This window comes from Saccopteryx leptura, chromosome 3 (assembly GCF_036850995.1).
Source record: "Saccopteryx leptura isolate mSacLep1 chromosome 3, mSacLep1_pri_phased_curated, whole genome shotgun sequence".
Taxonomy (NCBI): domain Eukaryota; kingdom Metazoa; phylum Chordata; class Mammalia; order Chiroptera; family Emballonuridae; genus Saccopteryx; species Saccopteryx leptura.
The window spans coordinates 109,070,044-109,097,376 of record NC_089505.1 but is presented as its reverse complement, the minus strand read 5'-3'; the positions used below and the strand labels follow the sequence as shown (position 1 = coordinate 109,097,376).

Sequence of the window (27,333 nt, the reverse complement as noted above, 5' to 3'; positions counted from 1 at the left end):
GTTATAATTATTTTTTATGAATTATCTTTCAAATTTTATACCAGACTTAAAAGCAACTTTTGTACTAACATTACAGTATTTCAGCATTTTTTAGTATCAAAATTTTACCCTTACTAGATATATGTGTGTGTGTATATATATGTATATATATATATATTTAATATATATTATGTTCTTTTATGTTGCTTTGTAGTGTCCTTTCATTTCAACCTGAAGAACTTCCTTTAGCAATTTTTGTAAGGCAGGTCTAGTGGTGATGAACTTCTTCAGCTTTTGTTTACCTCAGAGGTCCTTATTTCTCTTTCATTTTTGAAAAGACAGTTTTGTTAGATATAATATTTTTGGTTGGCAGTTTTTTCCTTTCAGCACTTGGAGTATATCTTTCCACTCTCTTCTGGCCTACAGGTATCTGCTGAGAAATCCACTGATAATTTTATGAGAGTTCCATTGTATATGACAAATTGATTTTTCCCACGTTTCTTTGAGATTTGAGTTTTGATGGTTTGATTATAATCTGTCTCAGTGTGGGCCTCTTTGAATTCATTCTAGTTGGAGTCTTTTGAGCTTCTTGAATTTGGATATTATTTCCTTCCTCAGAGTTGGGAAATTTTTTGCCATTATTTTCTTAAATAAGCATTTTGCTCCCTTTCTCTGTCTTCCTTCTGGGATTCCTATGATATATATATATTAGTCCTATTGAGGGTATTTTCTAAGTTCCTTAGGCTTTCTTTACTCTCATTTTTTTTTCTTTTTTGCTCCTCTGACTTGATAATTTGGAAGCACCTGTGCTTAAGTTCACTGATTCTTTCTTCTGTGTGATCAGGCGCTCTGTTGAACCCCTCTAGTGAATTTTTAAATTCATTTATTATCTTCAGATTGAAAATTTCTATTTGACTCTTTTTTATAATTTCTCTTTGTTGATACATTCATTTTATTCATGCCTTTTTAAATTTCATTTAGTTGTCTGCATTCTCTTGTAGTGCATTGAGTTTCTTTAACATGATTGTCTTGACTTTTTTTTTGTCAATAATTCATGTAGCTCCATTTCTTTAGGGTCAGTTTCTGGAGATTTATTTTGTTCCTTTGGGTCATGTTTCTCCGTTCTTCCATGTGCCTAATTATTTTTTGGTGCTATTTGTGCATTTGAGAAAACAGCTACCTCTCTTGCCTTTATGGACTAGCTTCATACAGGGCATAACCTTCAACAATTGCCTGGCTAGAACTTCTTGAGGTTCTCAAACCTTGATGAGGAATGTGTTTTCTTTGGGCTTATTGTGTAGTTTCTGTCCCCCCCCCCCCCCCCCCCAGGAGTTTTCGCTTCTTGCTCCCTCTGGTGTCTGTCTGTGGCGCTGCAGGCTTCCTAGTGATGAAACAAGCCTCGAGCTCTCCTTTTTTCTTCTGGGCTCCCATGCATCTAAAGTATGCTGGTTGCCTATTTGTACTCTGAGTCAGAGAGACAGAAACCAATCCCTTGGGTAATTTCCTAAAGAGCAGTAGCATTGGATTTATATTCCATTCTTCTCTTTCCTTGCCGCCTGCATGCTCCCCAACCAGGATCCACCCGGCACCCCCCGTCTTGGGCTGATGCTCTCGAATCAGCCAAGCTATCCTCAGTGCCCAGAGCCAACGCTTGAACCAATTGAGCCACTGGCTGTTAAAAGGGAAGAGAGAAAAAAAGAGGGAAAAAGAGGGGAAGAGAGGCAGATAGTCACTTCTCATGTGTGCCCTGACTGAGATCGAACCTGGGACGTCCGTATGCTGGACTGATGCTCTATTCACTGAGCAAACCGGCCAGGGCCTTTTCTCACCCTTTTCAATTGGACTGTTTTTGACTTTGAGCTTGCCTGGGTACTGCACCTTCTTAAATGGTTTCTGGAGTTCTCTCAGGGACTTTTTGGACCATGTTTTGTAAATTAGTTTCTTTGTGGGGGAGCAAAGTCCAGGGCTACCTGTTTTGCCACTTTGCTGATGTCACTTCCCAAGCCCCTTTGGAATGGTGCCTTGTGCAGGTGCCCTTCCTCACTATCCTTAGCAGAGGCTACGGGACTGTGAGGGTGGCTTGGGGTTTACCAGGGCCTTCCCTGTGAAGGTCTTACTGGACCATAATAAACTCTGTCCCATCCAATAGATGACTGTGTGGGGGCATGTGATGGTTCAATGTAAGTGTATTGCCTGCTTTGTCCACCCAAGTGAAGCCTGCACAGTCTCCATACTACAGGTGAACACGGCCTCTTAGTATTCCAAGGACATTTGTGTTTTGAGAGGACACTGTTCTCTGTAGAATCTGTCAGGAGTCGGAGGTTTTAGGTCCCAACTCCCTCACTCCGATAGATGCAACACCTTTGGTTTCTCTAGCTGTACATGATCACACCCACACTTCCCTCTCGGGAGGCACAAGAAGATGGGTACGTCTAGATCCTCAGAACCCACATGGGAAGTATCACCAGGAGAGTACAAGGAAGAAGGGACAGACGGTCCCCAGCTTGAGCTGAGAGCTCCGAGAGAAGAGGCGGCCCAGCCAGCGCAGAGCTCAGCTCCCTGGGGTGGAGGTGAACTCGGTATTCCCTCCTCCTCGATGTCCCTCTTCTCCTTCTTCCTCTAAGTTCCCTCCCCGCCCCTGTCAGGCACCTGCTTTCCAGCTGCCCTTCAACCAGAAGCATTGTCAGGGTAAGGTCCTACTGTTTTGTAGGAGGCCCTGTAAATATCCATTGAATTGTCTTGAGTTCTGTTCTTTCCACAGCCCTATGTTATTTCTCAAGCTGGTGGTGTTTTGTTTTGTTGTTGTTTATCCTGCCAGAAATCCCAGCATTGAGACTAACTAGATTCTACAGGCCTCTTAGTAGACTTTCCTCTTTACAGATTCTCCCATTGGAAGGGCAATTCATTCTTTCATTTATTCATTCACTTATTCACTCATTCGATATATACATTTGATTTTTCTCCAGGCCGCCTAGCAGATGGCCCTGGTAATTTTTGCCCCAGTCTCTGGCGTGGTGACTGGGCCACCAATTCATTGTCCCACAGGAGAAAGGAGGGAGCATTAGCACAATTTTCTGGAGGCCCTGAAGGATCTCCAGCACTCTCATTTGTAGAACTCTGCAGAATAGTTCTCTGGGAAGCCCTCTGAGTAACTTCATGTGCTGAATGCCTGTGGATGGGGCTCTGCTGGAGCAAAGAGGCTTCTAGGACAGCAGGCAGGTGTATAGGCTGGGGCTGTGACTGACCAGGTTGGAGGGTGAATGAAGGCCCCTAAAGCCAGCACTGGGTGTCTGGGAAAATGGCCAGACACATCTTCTAAGCAGGAGTCAGCTCATTAGGGCAGGTTCTGAACCAGATTCCTTCACGTGTTCAGCCTAGCTGCATTGTTCACAGAATGCATTTATGGGTGAAGGGCAGTGATGGAGCTATGATGATTTCTTTTTATTTCTTTTTATAGAGATTTTAAAAGGAAGTATATTGCTCTACTACTCCCTGGTGCAATTTTTAGATTATCTATTTAACCACTCACATATATTTTTTCTCTCAGTTCATTCAAGATGAAGGAGAGAGAAAGACTGAAATTTAAAAGAATTAATTAAAATCAAGTCTCTTCTAGGATAAGCTGTGCCATCTCTCTGCTCCCTCTGGGTTGGGGAGGAGGGTCAGAGCTGTAATGGATTCTTGTCCAGCCCAGAGTTCAGGCTCCTTAGCTCCGGTCAGCTCTTTTAGACATTCATGCTGCATCCGGCATGTGGCCTGCCCTCCCATCTTTACCTCTTCCTTCCTTCCTTCCTCCCTCCATTCCTTCCTTCCTTCCACCCATCCTTTATTCTTTCCTTCCTTCTTTCCTTCATTTTTCTCTTCCTCCCTCCCGTCCTCCTTCCCGTTCTTCCCCATTTTCTCCCTCCCTGTCTCTCATCCCGCTGCTGTGGTAGAGCACGTACTGTCGGATTTCTGTCTTGGGGGTCAGACAAGCCTGCGTTTGAACCTCTGCCTTGCCATCTATTATTATAAGTGTAAACTTGGGCCAGTGACTCAGCCTAAATCTCATTTGTTAAACAGGGTCACAAATAATACCTGCCTTTTGAGGAGGTCTGGAGGAAATCACGTGACTGAGGACTCTGCTCTCTGCAGACACGCAGACAGTGCTGGATAAGTGATGGCTGAAGTCCCCTCCACTCGGTGCTTACTGACATATGCTTCCTTGGGCAGCCTCGTGCTGGCCCTGAAGGATGTGTCAGTGAAAGTGGCAGACTGCTGCCTGGCCTCAGGGGGCTCAGTGGGCAGCAGCAGCCAGGATCCCTCCCCACATCTACTTCCCCTGGGGCTGGATCTGTGGGACTCTTCCTTCCCAAACCACTGTCAGACGGACCCGCACCAGCTGGTTTGGCTTCCTGGGTCTTTAAGGCGATGGGCCTACGTGAGTTGTATATCTGTGTGTGCCCTGGATTATATTTTATTCATTCAATAACTATTTTACTAAGTACCTGCTGTGTGCCAGGTGCTATTTCATCTCACGGCACATACACTAATTACAAATTCTGCAGCACACCAAAAAATATATTTTTTGCCAATCTGACAAAAAAAATAGATATAACTTTGGTTTATTCGCACTAGATGGCTATTGTTGCGTTGGCTGTTGTCATTTTTTTATTTGACAGTCTATGGGAAAACAGGTCAGTGCCCCTGACTAAATAGCCATTGTATGTTTTAACATTTTTTGCGGTATACCGGTGTGCCTGCCGTGACCCACTGGTGGGAAATCGCAGCTATTGAATGGTACATTCTATGGGAGAAAGAAAACATAGACTAGGTAAAGAAGGTTGCAAGTGACAGGGATGAAGATGGGGTAGGGTTGCGATTTTATAAAGGGTGGTCAGGGTAGACCTCATTGAGAAGCCAATGTTGAGCAAAGACTTAAAGGAGGAAAAGAACTTTGCTGTATCCAGAGGTGAGGGGTGGGGAGGGGACATTGTAGAAGAGGAGAGAGCAAGTGCCAAGTCCCTGAGGCCAGAGCATAGCCAGCTTGTGGGAAGAATAGTACCTGAGACACAGTGAGTGCTCAATACTAATTGTTAAATGAGTAAAATGCATGCATGAAGCATTTGCTCAGCCCTGAACTTGTGTGTGGCAGCCCCTGTGTTCGGCGAGCCTCCTGGGCCAAAGCCACAGCTCAGACAGACATCTTCTCAGCTAAGGAGAACTCAGTGACAACTCCCTATGTTCATTCTGAAAGACCCCGCCAGGGGCAGGACACCTGGCCCGCTCTCTCCGTGCTGATCCAGGGATGCGGCACAACTCAGTGAATGAGGGGCTCTGCCGGCAGCAGTGCCGACATACCTCTGCCGGTCCAGGATTCCCCGTCAACATGATAAACAACCGTTGGTCCGTCCGTTCAAAACGATGACAGATGAGCTGTGTCTGGGTCACCGGGCAGGGAAAATCATATTTGGTCCACAACGGTGGTTTCTGTGTTCAGCACGTGCAGGAGAAGAAGAGAGCCTGGAGTGAGGGGTGGGAAGCTGAGCAGCCCGGCCTTATTTCCATGGAGCTGTTGGACGTGGTGCGGGGACAGGCTTGCTGCCTTGCCCTGTCTGCCACACATAGTTTTATGCCGTTGTGGCATGAGTCCCCAGCTTGAGAGGGAGAAGGAGACCCTGCTTTATTTGCAGTCCCTGAGACACAGAAACTGCCTTAAACTCAATCCCAGGCTCTACCCCCAGCCCTGGGTGCAGAGTGGGGTCAGGACTCTGGCTTTGGAAGAGTGTCCCCAGATGGTGTGCAGAAGAATCCTGACAGCCTTGCAGGGGGTGGGGCCTGAGCTTTGCTTTCTTTTGCGCAAGTCTGGGTTTGACTGCCTGCTCTTCCACTGCTACCTCTTTGACCTTGAGCATGTTCTTCGACCTTGAGAAGCTTCAGCCTCTACACGTGTAAAGCGGTGGTGGTAGTGGGGTCGTTAGAGCCATTTTAACAGATGGTTGCAAATATGAGGGAGATCATGTTAGTGGAGCACATGGGTAAATGTTCGTCCCCTTCTCAGACCTGTACAAAAGTACCAGGCTTTCTGGGCTTGTGGGTGTGTGCTCTCTGCTGTTACCCTGGGACCCAAAGGTGAGGTCTCCCTGAACCACTTGTCAACTGGAGATCCAGTTACTAAAATGGGCTGCCTGTCTGTCTGTCTCTACACTCCACTGTGAATTCCTTGAGGGCATGGACCACATACAAAATCCACTCTTCTCATCTACCCCTCTCTCCCCGGTCCCACACACATACGGTCTGGAGCTAAGCAGCCTCCTTAGACTTGCTGAATGAAAGGTTGAATTTGGCTGAGACCTCTGATTCCTTCGTAGACTCCAGGGAGTCCCTAACTTAGATGGGGAAGATTGCATCTTTTTTCATTCATCTCCCCTTGAAACTTAGCATCTCTACCAATCATGAGTCGAGGCAACAAAGCACAGCGGTATTAGCAGTGCCCATGAATTTGTTACTGATACGATCACAGCTGTTTTCATAGAACATTACAGTTGCTGCAACTGTCTAGAAATAGCATGCATGCTTCAAGCCGCAGTGTGGATCAGGCCCGCTGCTAGATCTTGTTAATAATGTATTAAAAATGGTGCACCTGTATTACTATATGACACATTTTCAGGATGTTTTGAAAACTCTATACCAGTGTAATTCTATATATTTTGTTTTCTGCATGTATACATATCATTTTAGAAGATTTCCTTAGGCTGTCTAAGGGGGCCAGAGCATAGCATAGGTGAAGAAGCTCTGGTCTGGGAGGCCCATGGGTAGGTTTCTTTGGTCTGTGACTCCCCTGAAGTGCATGAGAAAGGTATGAGGTTAGATTTCTATGTCTATTAATTCAGAGAGATTATTTTTAGCTTTCATTAAGAACTCCAAAACAGGCCTGACCTGTGGTGGCTCAGTGGATGGGGCGTCGGCCTGGAGCACTAAGGTCACCGGTTTGAAACCCCGGGCTTGCCTGCTCAAGGCACATATTGGAGTAGATGCTTCCTGCTCCTCTCTCCCTTCTTTCTCTCTCTCTCTCTCTCTACGAATGAATAAATAAAATCTAAAGAAAAGAAAAGAGCTCCAAAATAGCTAAGAACGAAATCACGTTTCTCAATTAAGGGTGACTTGCCATGTCTGTAGTCATCTTGAGTTGTCACAACTAGGTGGTGCTACTTGGCATTCACTGGGTAGAGGCCAGGGATGCTGCTAAACATCTTATATGCACAGGACTGTCCCCCAGAAAAAAGAGTTATCCTGCCCGAATGTCAGTAGGTACTGAGGTTCCCCTGGACTGGACTGTCACACATTAATGGGGAATTTCTCCGATTGTTAAGACTGCTAGGGAGGCCTGACCGGGCGGTGGTGCAGTGGATAGAGCATCAGACTGGGATGCGGAAGACCCAGGTTGAGTGTGGGACCCAAGGTCGCTGGCTCGAGCAAGGAGTTGCTCAGTCTGCTGTAGGCCCACGGTCAAGGCACATATGAGAAAGCAATCAATGAGCAACTAAGGTGTCGCAACGAAAAACTAATGATTGATGCTTCTCATCTCTCTCTCTGTTCCTGTCTGTCCCTATCTGTCCCTCTCTCTGACTGTCTCTGTAAAAAAAAAAAAAAAAAAAGACTGCTAGGGAGGAAAAAGAAATCAATGTACAACTTTATTAGAAACACCTGTGATTATTCTCGCATCTAAAACTTAATGCACACCTGCCACCTATACCAGGCCTCGCACTCGGCACTTACGGAGAGGAGTGGGGCTCTGAATGGGCTCTGGGTCTGCAGCTCAGCAGATGTGTGAACTAGCAGGGTTGCATGCGAGGTGCAGGCATTATGCAAATCTCTAGGGACACCTGTTGTCCAGGCAACGTGCTGGGAATCAGTGTGAATATGACCAAACATAGAGTCTGACCCTAGGAATCCACACCTACTGGGTGACTGCCACCAAACAATGCCATGACATGTGCTGCATGTGGGGACAGAGACACAGGGTGCTGTGAGGACACACAGCAGCGCGTGTGTTGGGTCTGTTTTGGGATGAGGACAGTACACCTTAGTGTAGCAGACACCAAGTTCTCCTGGGCGTGGTGAAATTTCAGCTACAACCTAAAAGATGAAAAGGAGTTGGCCAGACCAGAGGATGGGGAAAGGATGCTCCAGTCAGAGGAAACAGCAAGTCTAAGAACTCAGAAGGAGCCAAAGAGTGGGGGGGCATCAAAGGGACCAGATGGAGCCTGATAGGCTGGAATATCCTTTAACAGAAAGAGTGGCAAGTAGAGGAGCCTGGCAGAGCGCAGGGGCCAGGTCACGGAGGCTCTTGCATGCCATCGTTAGGATTAGGGCTTTATCCAGAGGTTAAACCCAGACGGGTTTTAAGTGGCATGTCATTTTTGTGTTTTTGAAAGGCACAGACTGGGAGGATAGAGGCCTGGAATTTGATGGATGGCTACTGGGGTGGGCGAGAGAGAGAGAGAGAGAGAACATAGCTGCCCAGGAAAGCATGGCAAGGCTCCTAAGAGAAGGTGCTATATGAACTGGACCTGGAACAATGAGTAAAATTTGCTGGGTTGAGAAGGCAGGGAGAGGACATTAGAACATTCTAGGAAAAGGGCCCGGGCATCGTCAAGGCCTGAAAGGGTGTGGGGTGTTGGTAGGTGATGGGCTATTTGGTGTGACAGAAGCATGATGTGTCAGGGAGGGGCTAGCCAGGCACAATTCCAGCCTTTCTACAGCTGTGGCTTCTGGTCCACTCTTAAAGGGTCATTACAGAGGGCCAAAGATACGGTTTGACCCCCACCCCCTGCTTCTCCCATCTGTGCGGACAAGGTGCCCCTGCTAGAAGGCACGCAAGGAGCCGGGCCAGGCCTGAGGGGCACCGATGGCGCTCCGTGCGGCAGGTGCGACACCTGCGACTGGCGTGAGTATTCACCCCACGTCCGCACTCTCCTGTGCGCTGCCTCCTCGGCCAGTTCCATTAATTGCATATCGCTGACAAACCCGCTGCCCCAGCCCAGACTGTACGCCCGCACTCCAGTCCACAGACCTAATTGCCTTCTGGCCATCTCCATCTGGATGGCCCACTGGCATCTCCGGCTAAATTCATCCAAAATTGACCTTAGCAGTCAATAAATATTTGCAGAATTGAATTGAGTTTTCCTGCCAAACTTCTCAAAAGAGTTATCACCTCAAAATTATCATTATTTTAGACAACATGATTGTGTACCTAAAATGCCCAGGGGAATTAACTGAGAAATCTCTTGAGTTAATAAGTTTGGAAACCCAGTTGGAGGCAAGATGAACGTATAAAAATCAATAGGTTTTCTGTATGTCCATAATAACCAGCTAGGACAAAAAAAAAATAATAATGGGGAAAAAATGTCATTTGCTAGGGCAACAAAAAAAAGCATGAACTCTTTGGGACTAACCTTAACAAGATGTGACTGGGACCTACATAAGGAAAAGTGTAAACCTTTACTGAAAGATTAGCTGGTATTTGTGGATCACTTACAGTGTGTCAGGCACAGATGCTATCACGTTCATCTGGACAGCCACCCCAGAAGCGGGTGCTAATTTTAAAGATATTAAAACTAAGTTTGAAAAGTTTTATATAAATTACCCACAGAGTCCTAAGTGGCTTCACGGAAATTGGAACCTAAGACTTTTTGTAACCTGTACGAAGCCACCTCTACAACCATAAATACACAAATGATGTTGGTAGGTGTTATCTGAGTATTAGAAAAAAAAATAATTTCATTCATCCATCCATTCCAAAAAAATGAGTGTCCTCCTCTGTGATGTGCTAGAGATCAAGATATAAGAAAATATTGAGGCTGGGGGAGAAGCCACATAAGCATATCATGATGTCACCACTGGCGAAGGCAATGATATTTGCTAATTCATTCACTAAGGATGAGTAGGCAGTGGAAGAATACTTGCCGTTGTCTTGAGGGTGCCCAGAAGACTTCCTGGAGGAAGCAACCGATGTTAAAGTGCCTGGAGTTAGCTGGGTGAAGGAATTGGAATGAGAGCATTCCAAGCACAGAAAGCTGGATGGGTGATTAATATCCACGGATTCATTCATTTAACCAACAGCTCTTCTGTGAATATCTGCTGTGTATAGGTACAGGTCTGGGTGCTGGAGGAAGAACAGAGAACAAAATAGTCCTCCTGGAGATTGCATTTTAATGGAGGGCTGAGAGAGACAGATAGTAAACAGGAGAGGATATAGCAAAGGGTGCTAAGTGCTGTGGAGAAAAATAAAGCAGGAACTTGGAGCAGCAGGTTTGAGAGGAGAGAGGCCTGGGTCTGATTTAGGGTAGTCTCTGAAGAGGTTGTGTTTGACTCGGACTGAAGGAAGTGAGAGGGTGATCACACAGCATTGGTGGAGGAGTTTTCTGGGCTCGACGCTGAGCAAATGCAAGTGTCCCAAGGTAGGAGTTCACTAGGCTTAAGGAGCAGCCAGGAGGCTGCATGGCAATTCTAGGGATGAGTGAGGAGAGACAGGCGAGGAGGTCAGGGGGCAGAGGTGTACATTTGGGTAGGGCTTTTGAGACATGGCAAAGACTTTCGCTTTTCTGTTGAGTGAGTCGAGAAGCCAGAGTGACATCTTTCTAAACATCAAGGAAGGAAGTATATTACCAAGAAAGAGACAGGTAAATGTGGTTGCCTGTACAAACTGAACATTTTCATCTGCATGAAAAATCTAAACAAAACAAAAGCAGCCAGGTAGGAAATAATGTTTGTCATAAAGATGACAAAAGAGTGAAATCCTAATTCTAGAAGAGTTAGTGTACATTGAAAAGAAAAATAGTAAGAACTTATGGAAGACTTAAATACATGAAACTGGCCCTGACCAGTTGGCTTAGAGGTAGAGCATTGGCCGGGTGTGTGGAAGTCCTGGGTTCGATTCCTGGTCAGGGCACACAGGAGAGGTGACCATCTGCTTCACCACCCCTCCCTTTCTCTCTCTCTCTCTCTCTCTCTTTCTTTTCCCCTTCCACAGCCATGGCTCAAAGGGTTCGAGCAAGTTGGCCCCCAGCACTGAGATGGCTTCATGGTCTCACCTCAGGTGCTGAAATAGCTCAGTTGCTGAGCAATGGAGCAGCAGCCCCAGATGGGCAGAGCAATGACTTGTAGGGGGCTTGCCAGGTGGATCCCGGTCGGGGTGCATACAGAAGTTTATCCGCCTCCCTGAGTCCCCTCCTCTCACTTAATAATAATAAATTAAAAAGTACATGAAACTGAGAAAGCTCCATGTCAAACAGCATAAAAAAGCCAAAATGATGACAGGGTGTGCATATGTGCTGCATAGAATGCAGAGAGGATATGAATTTGTAAATCAGTAAGAAAGAATAAACACAATGTTGAAAAATAAGCCAAAGAGTTCATCACATAGTTTCCAAAAGGAGGAATTAAAATCATTCAGAAAAATTTGAAAAAGTGTTGACTCTGAGTCACAAAGAGATGCTAAATAAAATAAAGTAGTGGTTTTTGCACCTGTCAGGTAGGCAAAAACTGCTCAATCAGGTAATAGCCGATGTCATTGAATATGCCTTGAGATAGGCATGCCTACACATGGCTGTTCAGAATGTAATTGGTGTGTGTTTTACGGAGAGAAAGAAACCAGATGGGTGACCCAGAATCAAAGCCTCAGAAAGGTCGTAACCTCCAACCCAGTAACCTGCAGTTTTGGAAGTGTGTCGTAAGGAAAGCATCCAAAACCAAATATGATACATGGACAACACCCTGAAGAGTCTAGTTCTCCAGGATTGTTCTTGAGCCTGACATGGGCCTTGACCAGGTTTGGTAGCTGCATGGACTTAGAGGCGTGGGTGAAAGATGGCAGACACCTTCCTGGGTACCGAGAAAGAAACGCAAAGCACCCTCAGGTGAAAGCCTGTCACAGCAACAGGGCAGCAAGCTGGCCGCTGCAAGTGAGGAACAGGTAGCCTTTTTCTTGGAAGAAACTCAGCATTTTATAGGCATGAAAAGACATTTAGCCAAAGCATTTAGCCGCTTTGGCATGGGCTACACATATTGCATGTGCCCATGGCCTTTTTCAATCTGGAGTGGCTGTTCAGGGGTGTAACTTTCTTAACTCACTATCATACATTTGATTTCAGGAAGACTTCCAAATGAGTCAGCTTCTAGCCCTATCTTACCACCTCCAACAATGCCTGTCTCAGAGGTCAGCCAACCCCGTATGGACAATACCTCCCCGCCCCGGAAACCACAACTGGATGCTAGTATGGTAAAAGTGAACATTCGTTCTGGGATTCTGGCCATGGAAAAGCATTTTCCACTGCACTGACCAGCATTCTCTCACGAGACCTTACTAAGAGTCCAGGTCTTGTTTATAACAGAAAAAAAAATCCAGAAACAATTGAAATGATTGACAATAGGAGAATGGTTGAGTAAATTCTGGTATAGCCATATATTGGAATGTTATGTATCCATTTAAAATGCTGTTTATGAACAGATTCAATATCTTAGGGAAAAGCTCATGTTATAATGTTTACTGAATTGTTGCAAAAGAAAACCAAGAAATGACCTGAATGGCCATCAGCCATTGAGATACAACCATACTGTGGAATATTACACATTTATATATAAAAAAATAAGTTAGATATGTATCTACTGACCTGGAAGGTGTCCCTGATGGATTATTAAGTGAGAAAGCATGTTGCAGAGAAATGAGCTGATTTCATTTTAGAAACAGTATAATAAAAATTCTCCCTTCCTGTGTTCATTTGTTTGCACGAGAGAGAAGGTTGGAGAGGGACACCTACCTACCTGCCTGTCAACTTCAGTTACTTTGGACTGGGCGCAAGGGAGAGACCAGAGATTAATTTGTTTTTGTAATCTTTGTGTTACATATATATTTATCTATGTGTATTGCAAGTGCACATGGCCTTTTGTAATTTGACTGAAGAATAATTTACTGAAAAAAGAGAACACAAAATTCTGTACGCATTATCTCACCAGTGGGAAATATGCATGGAAAAAAAATTAGAAAAGGTAAATGAAACTATTAACAGCAGTTACCTCTGGAAGGATGTTGAGATTATAATGTTTCTTTTTTTATTTTTGCCTGTATTTTCCAACGTTTTGAAAGTGAGAATAATGTATAGATTATTTGTTTAAACTATAATGGTCTCCACCTCACCCACCAATCTTGCCTTTTCCTAGCATAATCTGGCCTCTGTCCACCGTGCCACCTGCCACCTACCTTTGCGAAAATTCATGTATCCATTCAGCAAATACTTATTGGATTCTAGGCACTGGGGATGAAGGAGGTACCAGGACAAAGCTCCTACTACTCAGCATTCTTATCTCCAGAGGAACCATTTAGACATCAGACTGAGACTTCCTCCAAGACCCTCAGTTTAGCCTCTCTATGGGACTCCCCCCGTCGAGTCACCTTTTCCTGAATTGAATTGCCCTCTGTTTCTCCTCCCACCATTCTGCCTGCTGCCCTGCCCACTACTCGGTCACCTTTCTTGCCCCTCATCCATGGAAAGTGTTCCCTGGGGCTTCGTTCTGAGCCACCTTCCCCTATTTCTTCACTGTTCATACCCAGATTCTGAATCAGAAACTGCAGAGCTGTGCTAGTCTGAGCCGAGGCAGCAGTCTGGGGTGCTGGGCTGGTGGTGGCTGTTCGTATCAACGGTCGTCCAGGATGTGAATGAGGGTAGCCTGTGAGGTATGGCTCTTGTGGGATTTGTCCTCCAGGATCACTCAGAGTACTGCCAATGGGACGCACATGAGATGTATTGGCTTATGTCTAGTCTATGATCTGAGCCCTATAGCCCGCCACAGGGTCTAACCTAGAGGAATGAATGAATGAATGAATGAATGCATGAGTGAATGAATGTTACGGTACAGTGACATCACCAGGCAGGTGTTAGAGCATGAGCCGAGAAGATCTAGTGTCACTGTCAGTGTGGGGCAGTCTAGGGGAGTGATCTAGGGGACTCCTTTGGAAGTTGTGGGGATAGAAGCTTTATTTTATTGTTATTGTGGTTGAATATTTCTCTAGTTTCTGGATCGAACTTGTTCAAGACCCTATCTGATTTTCCAATTATAGTGCCTGTTGTTTCTCTATTGATTAGTCAAAGTTCTTTCTATATTAAGGATATTACTGTTCTACCTAACATTTTTGTATGCTTTTTGATTTTGATTCTGTTTTTGACATACAGCCATTAATAGTTTTTGTAAAACACTATCAATCTTGTAGTATCTTCCTCAACAATCTTGTCGTATTCTCCACAGCTTTTCTGTTCAGAAAATCTCAGTTAGATCATTTGCTTATATTTTCTTCTAATTATGTTTTTAGTTTATTTCTTCTTAACTTGTCCCTCTTTGTTCTAGCTGGAATTTAGTTTAGTATGTGGTATGAGTTAAGGAGATAATATTTTTTTCTCCAAGCAGTTAATTAGTTGACCCTACAAAAATATTTTTTTCTCATTGATTTTTTAATGTTGTCTTACGCATATTTCTATTTTTATGTGTATTAAGGCTACTGTGTCATTTGATGATTCTGTTTAGTATCTTGTAGGATGAGGCTACTACATTTGCTACCTTTAAAATTTTTTGCATTGTCTGTAACTGTCTCTTTTTTCCAGTTAAACTTGGGTATCGTTTTACTAAATGTAAAAGAGGTCATTCGGCTTTTGATTAGAATTGCATTAAGCTTGTAGATTAACTTTTCGGGAACTTTTCAAAAGGTTAATATTCTAAATTAACCTTTCAGGAGTCTTTCCACTCAAGATTATGCTGTGTCTCTCCAATTATTGAAAAATTTTTATCCCTCTATAGAAGTTATTTTCATACAGTGCCTCCACATTCCTTATTTAGTTGTTTTTTTTATTTATTATTTGCATTTTGTGGTGATCATAAACAATGCCCTTTTTTTCTTCGTATTTTCATCTTTCTCTGGCATATAGAAATGTTATTGATTTTTATATATGTACTTTGTATTTGGCTACTTAACTGAAATTCCTTATTAGTTCTAATAACTTTATAATTGATACTCCTGGGTTTTCTGGGTATATTAACATATCATCTGCAAACCATATGCTTGCTTCTCTCTCATTTCCTCTTCTTTTGTCGCATAGGCTAGCTCTTCCAATAAGGCGTGAAATCTCAGAGGTGACAGTAGCATTTCTAGCTCATTCCTGATCTTAATCAGGTGTTTCACCATAAGTACGATGTAGGTAATTGTTCCAAAATGATGTTTTATCATGGTTAAAGAAACGCTCTTTCTCCTAGTCCTGAACGCTTACTTTAATCAGGTTTACATGTTTTATTTTATTAAATGCCTGTTTTGTGTTTATTCCGAAGACCTTAACTTTTTTCCCTTTTACTGGGATACTTTGTGTTAAAGCATTTTTATTTCAATATTAGTTATTTTAGAGATTAACTGTCCTTTGTCAGTTAATCCCTAATGTAGACATTAAAAAAAATTAGTGTTGGCCCTGGCTGGTTGGCTCAGTGGTAGAGCATTGGCCCGGTGTGTGGAAGTCCTGGGTTCGATTCCCAACCAGGGCACACAGGAGAAGCGCCTATCTGCTTCTCCACCCTTCCCCCCCTCTCCTTCCTCTCTCTCTCTCTCTTCCCCTCCCGCAGCCAAGGCTCTATTGGAGCAAAGTTGTCCCAGGTGCTGAGGATGGCTCGATGGCCTCTACCTCAGGCACTAGAATGGCCCTGATTGCTGTGGAGCAACACCCCAGATGGGCAGAGCATCGCCCCCTGGTGGGCATGCCGGGTGGATCCCGGTTGGTCACATGCGGAAGTCTGTCTGTCTGCCTCCCCCACAGCTTCTCACTTCGGAAAAATACAAAAAATACAAAAAAAAATTAGTGTTGAGTCAGTTTATTAACGTCATAGTTAAGAAGGAGGATCTAGAATGGACTGCTTACATCTGAATCCCACTGTGAGTAACCGTGGGATTTGGGCCCCCTTCCTTAATTTTTCTTTGCCTTAGTTTTTCATCATAAAGTGGAGATGATAGTATCCACCTTATCGAGCTGTTGTGTATATTAAACAAGTCAATATATGTAAAGTTGTTAAAAGAGTATCTAACCAAACACTTACCAAATACAAACAGGATGTTAAATTATCAAGAACTTGCCATGTGCCTGCTACCGAGCTTTGTGTGTGGCTTTACAAATGGGAAAACTCACACATGGTCTGCTTCCTCATGGAGCTTACAGCCTGGCAAGGAGACAGATATGTATGAAATAACCACATGGAAGCGTGGAAAGTTGCTTCAGTAATAAGTGCTGCCAAGAAGAGGTTACAGTGTCATGAGAGCATATAATTAGGGTTGTCTTACTCAAGGAAAGATGTTTGACTCTCCTTAAGAGCTGAAAGATAAATACACCCAGAAAGGAAGGAAGAGTGTTCTAGGCAGAGAAAATAGCATATGCAAAGGTCCTGTGGCTGTGGTAAGAGAGTATAGCAGAACTGAGAAGGACAGGGTTTGATGGGAACTAGTGGACACAAGGCTAAGAGGCCACTAGGGGCCAGATGATGCAGAGACCCTCTGAGGCCTTAGGTAGTTCTTTTCTTATTGAAGAGCAATGAGGAGGTCCCCAAGCAGTAGAATCACTGCATCACCAGAGGGTGAGATAGCGGAGCAGACCCGCCGGCCCCACCCAGATCTGTGGCTCAGAGTCTACATTTCAGCCTTGTCCCCAGGCGATGTGTACACACAGTGATGTCTAAGACCTCTGGCCTGGGAGGAATGTTTCCAGAATGAGGGTGTATGTAGCAACAGTGTTAGAAGCAGCTGAGAAAGAACTCTGTTACATGATGACTGAAAAATACCCACTGGGCCCATCAGTGACCTTGGTAGATCTGTTTGGGTATGTCACTGGAATCGGAAGGCAAAAGCCACTGGGTTGGAGAGTGAGTGGGAAATAAGGAAATGGAGACAAAAATTGCAGAGAGGTTGTTCTAAAGCCAGTAGTCATGGCCAGGGCCACCATCACAGCCTCCTGGACCATGCAGGTTCGCATTAGATTCGGACAGTCGGTAAAGAAACAATGGAGCCAAAAACTGGTGGGCCATAGTCTTTAATTCTAGCTTGCACCTGGCAGGCAAGTAAAAACACACACTGGGCTCCAAAACCCACTCACATTCAGTGCTCACAAAGCCACTGACTTATCCGAGTTTCCTAGAATCAAAGGTTTCTAGCTCACCAGCCTTATTCTCCTCAGTTCCCCATCTCCTTCCTCATCCCAGATACAAACTCTACACAAACTGGCATCTCACTCAGCACTCTGCCATCTTGGCTGCTTTTCCTGGCCTACTCCCCATGGCCTCCTTCTGCTCTCTGCTCTGCTCTCTCCTCTAATGATAATCTCAGGAACCAAGAGAGCAAGCTCCCGCTCCATCCCCATTTTATAGTGTAGAAATCCAAACCCTTAATCCAATATACAAAATAGGGAAGTCTCTAATATAGTCACTTCTCTGAGGCATGATGAGATTGTACCACCCCTCATCAAAAAAGGGTGGGAAAGGCTTAATCCCAAAACCAAGCACCAGGCTACAAGGATTCTACCTGCCCACAGAGACACACATTAATATCACCTGGGCAACGGCCTCACGTGGGCAGTGCCGTCTTTAACAAAGTGAGCATAATATATTTTATCTGCCCAACAGTTGTGTTCTCTAGAAATTTGGCTGTGAAGAGGAAGACTGACATAGGGTTAGAGGGAGGTGAGGAGTGAAGTGAGGAATTGATTTCTTAACGAGAGAGTTTTGAGCACATTTAAAATGGGAAGGTTCTAGTGGAGAGCAAGTGCTGAAATGCATGCATCATATAGAAGAGAGTAGAAGACAGAAGCATGTTTAAGGTTCATGAAGAGGAGGGAGGGAGAGATGGGGTTCCGACGGGCACACAGAAGGATTCCATTGTCGTCGTAAGAACGTCCAAAACTGTAGATAAATTTTTTTTAAAATGTATTTGAACCAGAGAATATACATACCTTGAAGCAAGATCTCAACAGACTTAGAAAATGCTTCCCCGAGTGACAGCTTGCAGCTTCTTTTATGCATTTGGAATTAGGGAGGGAACAAAAGGCAGATTCCAGGAAGGCGGGGAAGGCAAGGCAGGGATGGGATTACAGGATAATGAGACTATGTGTTCTCCGGAGGGTGGTTTTTCCTCTGAGGGGCCTGAAAAGAGGCATTTCAAACCTGCATTAACCTAGATTCACAGAAACAACGGACAGGGCTTGCTTAAGGCAAAGATAAGACTTTTATTACAGAAGAGATATGCCTGGGGCCTGACTACCCACCAGGACCTGCCCGATTAGGAATTTATGATCAGATCACCCTGTGAGGTTACCTTCCATAGAAGCTGCTTGTGCACAATGTTTAGATTGAAGGAGAGGTGCGTCCTCTGTAGGAGGGAGACGCATGGGGCAGGCTAGCCGGGTTTGGAATCGGGAAGACAAGGGACCCCTCCTGATGGCTTTTCATTCCTCTGGGGAGTGAGAGGAGAGGACGGCGGCTGAAGTGAGGGGCCTGGAGAGCCGGGAGGCAGCAGAGGATGGAGAGGGCTTGCCCTCGTCACCTCGGCGTCTAATGTAAAGGGGAAGCCCACACTCCGCCTGGTCTGGTTGCCTTCTAGTCCCCACTCTAGAGCCTTAGTGTCCTACACCTCACCAGGTTGTTCTGAGGTGTGGCTGCGACCATGCACACTGTCACCTGGACGGTGCACGGCACCACCCGCCCTCCCCCCCTCGGTGGCGAGCAGAGGGCTGGCCCCAAGGAAGCACTTGGAAAAGCGGGTTCATGATTCTCTAACCCATTGTTCCTGTCTCTCTGGAAGCTTCTAGGAGTTCTTCCGGCCACACTGAACGACTCCTTTTCTCTCTCCCAGGCCAGAACTGCACATTCCAACTGCAAGGCCCCAATGGGACAGTTGAGAGCCCAGGGTTCCCGTACGGCTACCCCAATTACGCCAACTGCACGTGGACCATCACCGCGGAGGACCAGCACAGGATCCAGCTCGTCTTCCAGTCCTTCGCCCTGGAGGAGGACTTCGATGTCCTGTCGGTGTTCGATGGCCCACCCCAGCCGGAGAACCTGCGGACCAGGTACACCTGCCCTCTCCCCCAAAGCGCACAGCTGGGCCCCGAGCCACGCTCGCTGGGAGGAGGAACCCGCTGGGGTGAAAGTTCATGGTCGGCAGCAAAGAACTCTGTGTTTAAGAGGTCCGCCCTCAATTTCTCTGCGTTCTTTATGTTTCCCCGTCCCTTTCTGCTGCTTAGACGTAGCCAACAGGCAGGGTTCGTGAGCTGGATATTTGGGAAGACTTGACAGAAGGCATAAAAGGGTTACAGAGAAATTCAAATTTTTTTCTAATGAAAACAGTTTGCGTGCCTATGGGTGTATGTGTGTACATCTGTTGGTGTATATTCTTTGCACACACATTAATTTTATCCCCTGGGAGCCAGCAGATATGAGTTGAAGGCTCATAATAGTGGCTCTGTCTTGCATCCTGTGCTTGAAAACCACTAAGACTTTGGAATTTGTCTTGCCCTGGGTAGCCGTGGCTGTGGGCGTAGAATTAGAAATTTGGAGAAGATGCCACTCCCTCAAACCCCACTGGTGAGACTGCTTTCCTGTAACCCTGAAACTGCCTCCTATCTGGGGGGTTCACATGGGGGAGGGAGGCAGGGGTAGAAGCTACCACCGCTGCAGAAAGGGCAGGCTTCCATGGGGCGAAGGTAATGGCTCCAGAGTCCTCGCTCTCAGGTTTTGTTGATAGGGGCCTACCCTGCTCCATTGCAAGCCTTGTCCTGGTCCTGCCAGCCAGGCTTTGGGTGCCCCAGGAAGCCAAAGGGTTAATGACTTACCAGCCAAGTCCTGGGGACTTTGGGGTACTAATTAATGATGTACTAATTAGTGATATACTAATGAGAGGTTCCCTGCCAAGTCCTTAACCTCAAGGCTTTGTGTAAGATGTCTGGAGCAGTGTCACAAACAACATTTACAATTCAGCCCCAGCCCGCCTCTCTCTGGCAGTCTGCCCTCCCTGGGCAGTGCAGAGGTGAGACTGCCAAGCCTGCAGCGGAAGTGGGGGCACCTGGGCCCCCCCCCCGACTAGTAGTGTCTTTCAGGCCAAACTGGACTTCTCCGTCTCCCTCAATGCTCAGCAGGGTTTGACACACACAGTAGGCGTTCAGTGAAACTTGGGTGAAGGGACTGGAGTCCCCCTTCCCTCATTCATGCCACAAACATTTCATGAGCATCTACTATGTTCCTGACACTGGCCTGGGTGTTGGAGATGTAGCAGTGAGCAAAACAAACCCACTGTCTTCACAGAGGTTGTATGCTAATGGGAGAGACAAGCCTGGGCTTGAAGATGTGAGTTTAGAGTTCAAGGACATCGAGGCTCGATAGATTAAATTGGGAGACTGGGACTGGATAGTGCTTAAAACCATGCGACTGGATGAGGTCACAGGGGAGTAAGCCCTCACGTCAGAGGTTGAGCTTAGCTGACAGTGTGTGGGTACCTGCATTGACTTTTGGTGAATGTTGAATGACTATTGAAAGATAACAGTGTCCAGTCAGGCGAATGAGGTGGTTGGTTGGGTAGGGACACGAGGCAAACTTACCGATTCTGTCTGCTGGGGTTATTCCCGCTTTCCTGGCTCTTCAAGCAGGATCCACGCGTGTGTGGTCAGACTTCTGTGTTCTGCCACTTGGGTTTGCTGGCTCTGAGTGAAGTATTAGGAGACTCACCCAAGGTGGGGATTGCTCTCGCCTGGAAGGGTGGGGGTTTCGTGACCCAGCAAGGTGGTCGTTGGTGGGGGGTGTGCATACCCGGAGCCCGCACTGCCTGTCTGGTCGCCCAGCCCTGTTTGAGGAGGTGGCTCCCAGGGTTTGTACGTTCACTAGGTCATCCTGGCCTGAGCTCCTCCTCTGTCATCTTCCAGATCTGGTCATATCAGCTTATTTCCGAAGTAGCCAGGGGCGTTCAGGCTTGGCTGAGGGGAAGGCTGGAGGGAGAGCTCTGCCTCTGGGCACCCCTGGAGCAGAGGAGCTCACGCCTTGGAGGACACTCGGAGGGACAGGGACCCCAGCGGATAATCCAGATAGCATGGAAAATGGGCTCTCTGAAGGTTTTGAAACAACACTCTTCTGTGTGTGTTGCGAGACCTTAGTTGTTTCAAGCAAGTGTGTTTGGTGGGGACCCTAGGGTCTTTGTGGAATTTTTTATGTTTTTGCATGGTTACTAATCTACTCAGATTTTCTTTTTACCCATGAATCAGTTTCTCTGTATATGTTTGTCTAGGAAACCATCCATCTTAGGGAGACTGTCAAGGGTATCAGTGTAGAATTGCAGATAGTTTTCCCACGAAACATTCCTATGCCCACAGTATCTGGGGTCACATCCCCTTTCTCATGTCTGCACCTGTGCATTTGTGTTTTTCTTTTTACTCAGTTGATCTTGCCAGAGTTCGCCTGTTTTATTGGTCTTTTCTAAAAATTTATTTGAGAGAGAGAGAAAGAGAGAGAGAAATCGATTTGTTGTTCCACTTATTTATGCATTCATTGGTTGATTCTTGTATGTGCCCTGACTGGGGATCAAACCCACAACCTTGGGTATCAGGACGATGCTCTAACCAACTGAGCTACCAGCCAGGGTAATATTGGTCTTTTTAGAGTTTCAATCCTAGGGCTATCAATTTTATTCTTTCCTTATTATCTAACTTATTGATTTCTGCTTGTATCTTTATTCATTCTCCTCCCACTCACCTTAGGCTGATATTGCTCTTCTGCTGATTTTGTGAATTGAATGGGTTTCATTATTTCTTGTGTGATAATAAAAACATTAAGAAGTGTTTTCCCTTGAGTACAACTTTGACCACATCCCATTCATTTTGATGGATAGTCGTTATTGTAGAAAGAGTCTTTAATTGCAATTTTGTTCCTTCCTTGACTCTAGGGGTTTTTTTTCCTCAAAATTTCCAGTAAAATTTTTTTTTTTACTTAAAACATTATTATCCAGTTGTACTGCATTATGTTCAGATTATAATTTCTACTTTGGAGAATCTGTTGACTTTATTTTCACAGTGTAAGGTCATTTTTTGTAGATGTTTGATGAATGTTTGAAAAGAACAGATTCTTTGGTTGAAGGGTAAAAATTTTGTTATTAATATTATTTAATTTCCTGATTTCTTCTTTGTTGTCTAAGTGATATTTATTGAGGATAAGCAGTGTTGCTTTTCCATTTTCCCTATTGTTTTTGTCAATTTCTTCTTTTATTTTTATGTTTTTATTTTATATATTTTGATGCTATACTTTTCAGCATGTATTTTTAAACTTCCCAGTGTAAATTATGTATTTTTTCAATATATGTCTATCCCCAAATATTTTTTGCTTTAAATTCTACTTTTATACTGAAATTAGCCCCTTTGGTTTTTTTTGGGGGGGGGTATGCATTTATTCAGTCCCTTCTTGCCAAGTTCTCTCTTTTTAATATCGCCATGTCATTCTTTTAACTCTATCTCTTAGTATAAGATAGAGTTGGATTTTATTTTTAAACCTGTCCTGAGAGTCTTTATTCTTTCACAGGAAAGTTTAATTCACTGACACTTTTTGGGTGATAACCGATATAGTTGCTCTTTTGTATAAAATTTAATACTTTGTGCTTTTCGGCTTCCTTCCTTACTGTTCTTTCCTCTCTATTTTTAAGTGTGAGTGGTCTGCCTTTTCTGTGATTTTGATTCTACTAGCAGTTCAACTTAGTTCTTCAGAGCACATTTTAATCTGTATTCCTCTGTCCATATCTTGTCTAGTTAGTATTTTTCTTAATCCGGTGTTATTGGCATTACTCTTTCTAGACACTCTTTAGCGGTCATAGCATGTGTGTCTCTCTTTGTCCGGGATTCCAACATGGGCACAGAGTCTGTCTTTTCATGCACCTCAGGCTATTCCCATGAGCACTGAGGGGGTTAGCTCGCAGGGAAGCTTAATGTGTTTGTCTTGCTTCTCCATCTGGAACTGGCATTTTTCTTAAGACTTTTATTCTTTTTGGTGCTATTGTGAATAAAATTATTTCTAATTTCATTTTATTTTTTGGATTACTCATTGATAACATCTAGAAATACAATTTTTGTATATTGATCTTGTATCCCGTGACCTAGCTGAACTTGTTATTAATAGTTCTGATAGTTTTTATATCTGTGAATAATAAGTTTTAGTTTTTTCCCAATCTGGTTGCCTCTTTTTTTTTTTTTTTTTCTTTGCCTGACAGCACTGGATAGACCCTTCAGTGTGGTGTTATGTAGGAGTGGTGAGACTAGCCATTCTTGTCTTGTTCCTGATCTTAAAACATTCCGGCTTTCCCATTAAGAATGACGCTGGGCCTGACCAGGCGGTTGCACAGTGGATAGAGCATCAGACTGGGATGCGGAAGACCCAGGTTCGAGACCTCGAGGTCTCCAGCTTGAGCATGGGCTCATCTGGTTTGAACAAAGCTCACCAGCTTGGACCCAAGGTCGCTGGCTCGAGCAAGGGGTTACTCCGTCTGCTGAAGGCCCGCGGTCAAGGCACATATGAGAAAGCAATCAATGAACAACTAAGGTGTCGCAATGCACAACTAATGATTGATGCTTCTCATCTCTCTCCGTTCCTGTCTGTCTGTCCCTGTCTATCCCTCACTCTGACTCTCTCTCTGTCTCTGTAAAAAAAGAAAATAAAATTAAAATTAAAAAAATTAAAAAAAAAAACAAGTTTAAAAAAAAAAAAAAAAGAATGACGCTGGCCGTAGGTGTTTGGCAGGTGCCCTTCTAGTGGAGGTGTTTAAGCAGAGGGTTTGGCACAGCCTGGCTGCAGTAGGGAGCATGCACTGGGGTGGGAGCCAGAATGGTGACTGCCGGGCCAGGCAACAGGCGGTAGGCGCCTGAACAGGAGCCGTGAGAAGAGCAGGAGCTGTGCACCTGGGCGATGTTGTGGGCGAGCGTTGTCTCCGGTGGTGCGGGTGGATTTATGGGGACTGTGGAGTGGGACTAGAAGAAAGGAAGGGGTGGAGGATGACTCCACAGTGTCAGGCGCTTGGAAGCAGAGGGCAAGCCAGATCGGCCTGCAGTGAATTCTAGTTTCCGGTAAAATGTGTTCCCACAGCCTACCGGGTGTTCTCTGCACTGATGTTATCTTTCGTTCATCCAGCGGAACAGGTCGGTCACCTCCTCTCATCACCTCCTCTCTCAGTGTTTTCCTGGGAGACGTTAGGATATGGCGGAGATAGGCCTACATTTATACCTGGCTCGGTTCTGCAATTATTTCTGCCGTGACCTGTGCGAGGTTTGGCCTCTCTGCGCCTCAGCTATAAGACAGAGGTGACACAATCTGCCTGACACGGTTGTTGAATGTGAGCACCTGCTGCAGACCCCTGAGTGCTTCATAAACACTATTCATGTTTTCCCTGCCCTTCTGGTCTTAGGATGTGAAAACTCGGATTGTGCTAGAGGGCTTTGGTGCCTGTCTTGACATTTCACTGTGGCTCGTCATTAGACTTTTTATATCCGGGAACTGCAGATGTGGAGGATAGACCCTAAAAGAGGTATTGGGCTCCTGGGGGGGTCATTCCCTGTGGGTGGCATCACTGAGCCCATGCTAGCCCAGCAGTGTGGCAGAACTGCCGAGGAGCCCGCAGCTGGTTTCTCTCTGCTTGTGCCACCCGGGCTTCCTGTGTGTACTGCCGACCACTTGACAGGCGTACGTTTTGCAATTCTACTCCGCTGTACATTTTTAATGGATTTCCCTCTGCTTCCCTTACTTCCAACACTGACCTTTTTCATGTCATGTGCAGATGCAATCCAGCATCAGGCGGGAGACTCCCCTCCCCACCCCGATGCCCAACCCCCTCCCACTCACCTTTCTCCAGCTGCTTGCTTACGGGTTGTGCTGTGAGCAACGAGCTTCCCCCCTGGTTAGATTCTCAGCCCCCTGAGGCCGGGCGTCCAGCCTCTACCACGCTTTGCTGTGGCGGAGCCACGAGTGAAACAGACATCTCGCAGGTGGATGACACGAGTTTGAGTTCCAGCCCCTCCTCAACCCCTGGGCTTTGGGAAGCCACTTCAACTCTTATCCTCAGTGCCCTCATCTAGGAAGTGGGCAGATCAATGTCTACCTCCTAGGCTGGTTGGTGAGGATTACATTAAATAATGGGCATAAACCACTTTGAATTGCGATGAGATATAAACAAAAGGAATACTTGTATATTTGTAAAAAAAAAAAAAAAGAAAACACAATTAAGCCAAAAGGACACACACACAGAAACTCAGTAAATCTACAAGTCACGAAGTGGAACAGTGGTTCTCAACTAAAGGTGATCTTCAGCCCTGGGGGACATTTGACAATGTCTGGAAACATTTCGGGCTGTCAGACTGGAGAGGGGCTATGGTTTATATATAGTGGGCGGAGGCCAGGGATGCTACCAAACATCCTGCCCCGCCCAGCACGGCCACCCACTACAAATGCCAGTAGTGCTAAGGCTGTGAGGTCGAGGGATCCCACGGCCTCTACTATCAGGCACACTTAGATTCTAATCTCATATGTCAGTGACCTTGGACAAATGAGTCAATCCCCCAGCCTCAGTTTCCTCCGCTGAGAAAGGGTGAACTCTCAGAGATGCTAGGGACTGCGGGCTGCACCTGGCACCGTTCGCGAAGAGGTGCCAACAGGCACACGGTGCACAGCTTGTTCTATATGCAGATGCAATTCATCTCCCATCGACTCCCTTTCTCCACCAGGAGTTCAGAGCCATCTTCTTGAAAGCATCTCACATTTCATCTAGAGCTATTCACAAGCAGCAGGATCCCAGGGTGCCAGAAGGCAGCGTCTGACTGCTTGAAATTAAATTTACAATAGAAGCTGATCAGATTCTTCTCATAATGGATCGGGGTGGGAAATGGGAGTAGGAGCTGGTCCTGAAGGCCGGGACGACGCCTGTAGGAGTTTGGAAATTAGCAAGGAAAGAACAAAGAGCCTTCCGGAGAATGCAGTGTCAGCCCTGCCCGGATGAATTACTGAAACAATCCCCATGTCTCTGCTTTCGCACAATTAGATGGCCTCTCTGTGCTGGCAGACGTCCGATTGCATTGCAGTTTAATGTGGAATGAAGTTTTCTAATGGAACACAAGCGAACATAATCTATGAAGACGTTGCTAATAAACTGCATCACTGTATAGTGGAGGGTTTATAGGGCGCTGGTGATGACTGCACCAGTTAAGCACAGCTAAGCGTCTCTTAATTTAGACATTTGAGCTCAAGTTATGGGAAACACTACCACTCGTTCCCTCAATTACTGGCAATACACATTCTGTCATCAGCCTAAGGTGGAATGCAGTTAGTCATTTGGAGCTGGTTGCAGATTTCACTCAACTGACGTTCGACACCTGTTTGGAAGTGGTAAAAAAAAAAAAAAAAAAGACTCACCAATTTGCCAGATTTACCGTCTTCTTATGAATATGTATCACCGCCCAAGCCCCTAAGGAACCTGTCTGTCGGATTTCTTCTAAAGCATGCCTGGTACATTGGTTGGGTTGTCCTTGGAGTGTCCTCTCCCCAGAGTTCTTGAGAAGGAGCTCTTGTGGGCAGGGGGTGACTGGAGGGACCCCTGGGGAAGAGGGAGCATCCTTGTTCAGGACTGAAGCAGACAGAGGACCCTGGGAAGGGGAAAGAAGAGATGATCACACTGGACACCTAAAACAGGTCAGCCATTCATGCTAGACACATTCGTTCATTCATTCATTCATTCATTCATCCATTCATTCATCCATTCATTCATCCACTCACTCACTCACTCACTCACTCACTGTCATGTATCTATCATTTATGGAACTTCTGCCAGGAACCCCAAATGTTAGGGATATAACCGTTTAACAAGACAGCCTGTGATTTCAAAAAAACTTATGCTCTCTTAAAAGATAGACAACTCAGTGAAGAGGAGGCAGAGGCAGTCCAGAATGCTGAGACTGGGGCACCTGACCTTCGTCTTGAGCTCTTTGTAGGTTTTGATCTGGGGGGCCTGGGACAGCTTCCCTCCACCTGCCCCTTTGTTTAGTTATCATTCTTCATATCTCAACTCCGTTGTCACTGCCTCACCCAGGGAGTCCTCTGAGACACCCCTACTTTTAACCTGGTCAAATCCTCCTGTGATGATTAAGTCCTCGGATTACCTCCCTTCATCCTTCGTGGTTTTACATGAGCGTGTGTCTGATAATCTGGTTTATGCTCATTTTTCATGAGCCTGTAAGCCCCCTGCCTACAGGGACAGTTTCTGTTTTACTCTGCTTTGTATCTCCTCCAGGGCCT

The 27,333-nt window shown here is 45.5% G+C and overlaps 1 protein-coding gene across 1 annotated transcript in view; it reads left to right on the top strand.

Annotated features, from left to right (window-relative positions):
* CSMD2 (CUB and Sushi multiple domains 2) overlaps nucleotides 1–27,333 on the top strand; it is a 597,382-nt gene that overhangs the window by 39,930 nt on the left and 530,119 nt on the right. The window contains exon 2 of the mRNA XM_066375796.1: nucleotides 18,884–19,100. Coding sequence (XP_066231893.1) covers nucleotides 18,884–19,100 — 217 coding nt within the window. The remainder of the gene's footprint in view (nucleotides 1–18,883; nucleotides 19,101–27,333) is intronic.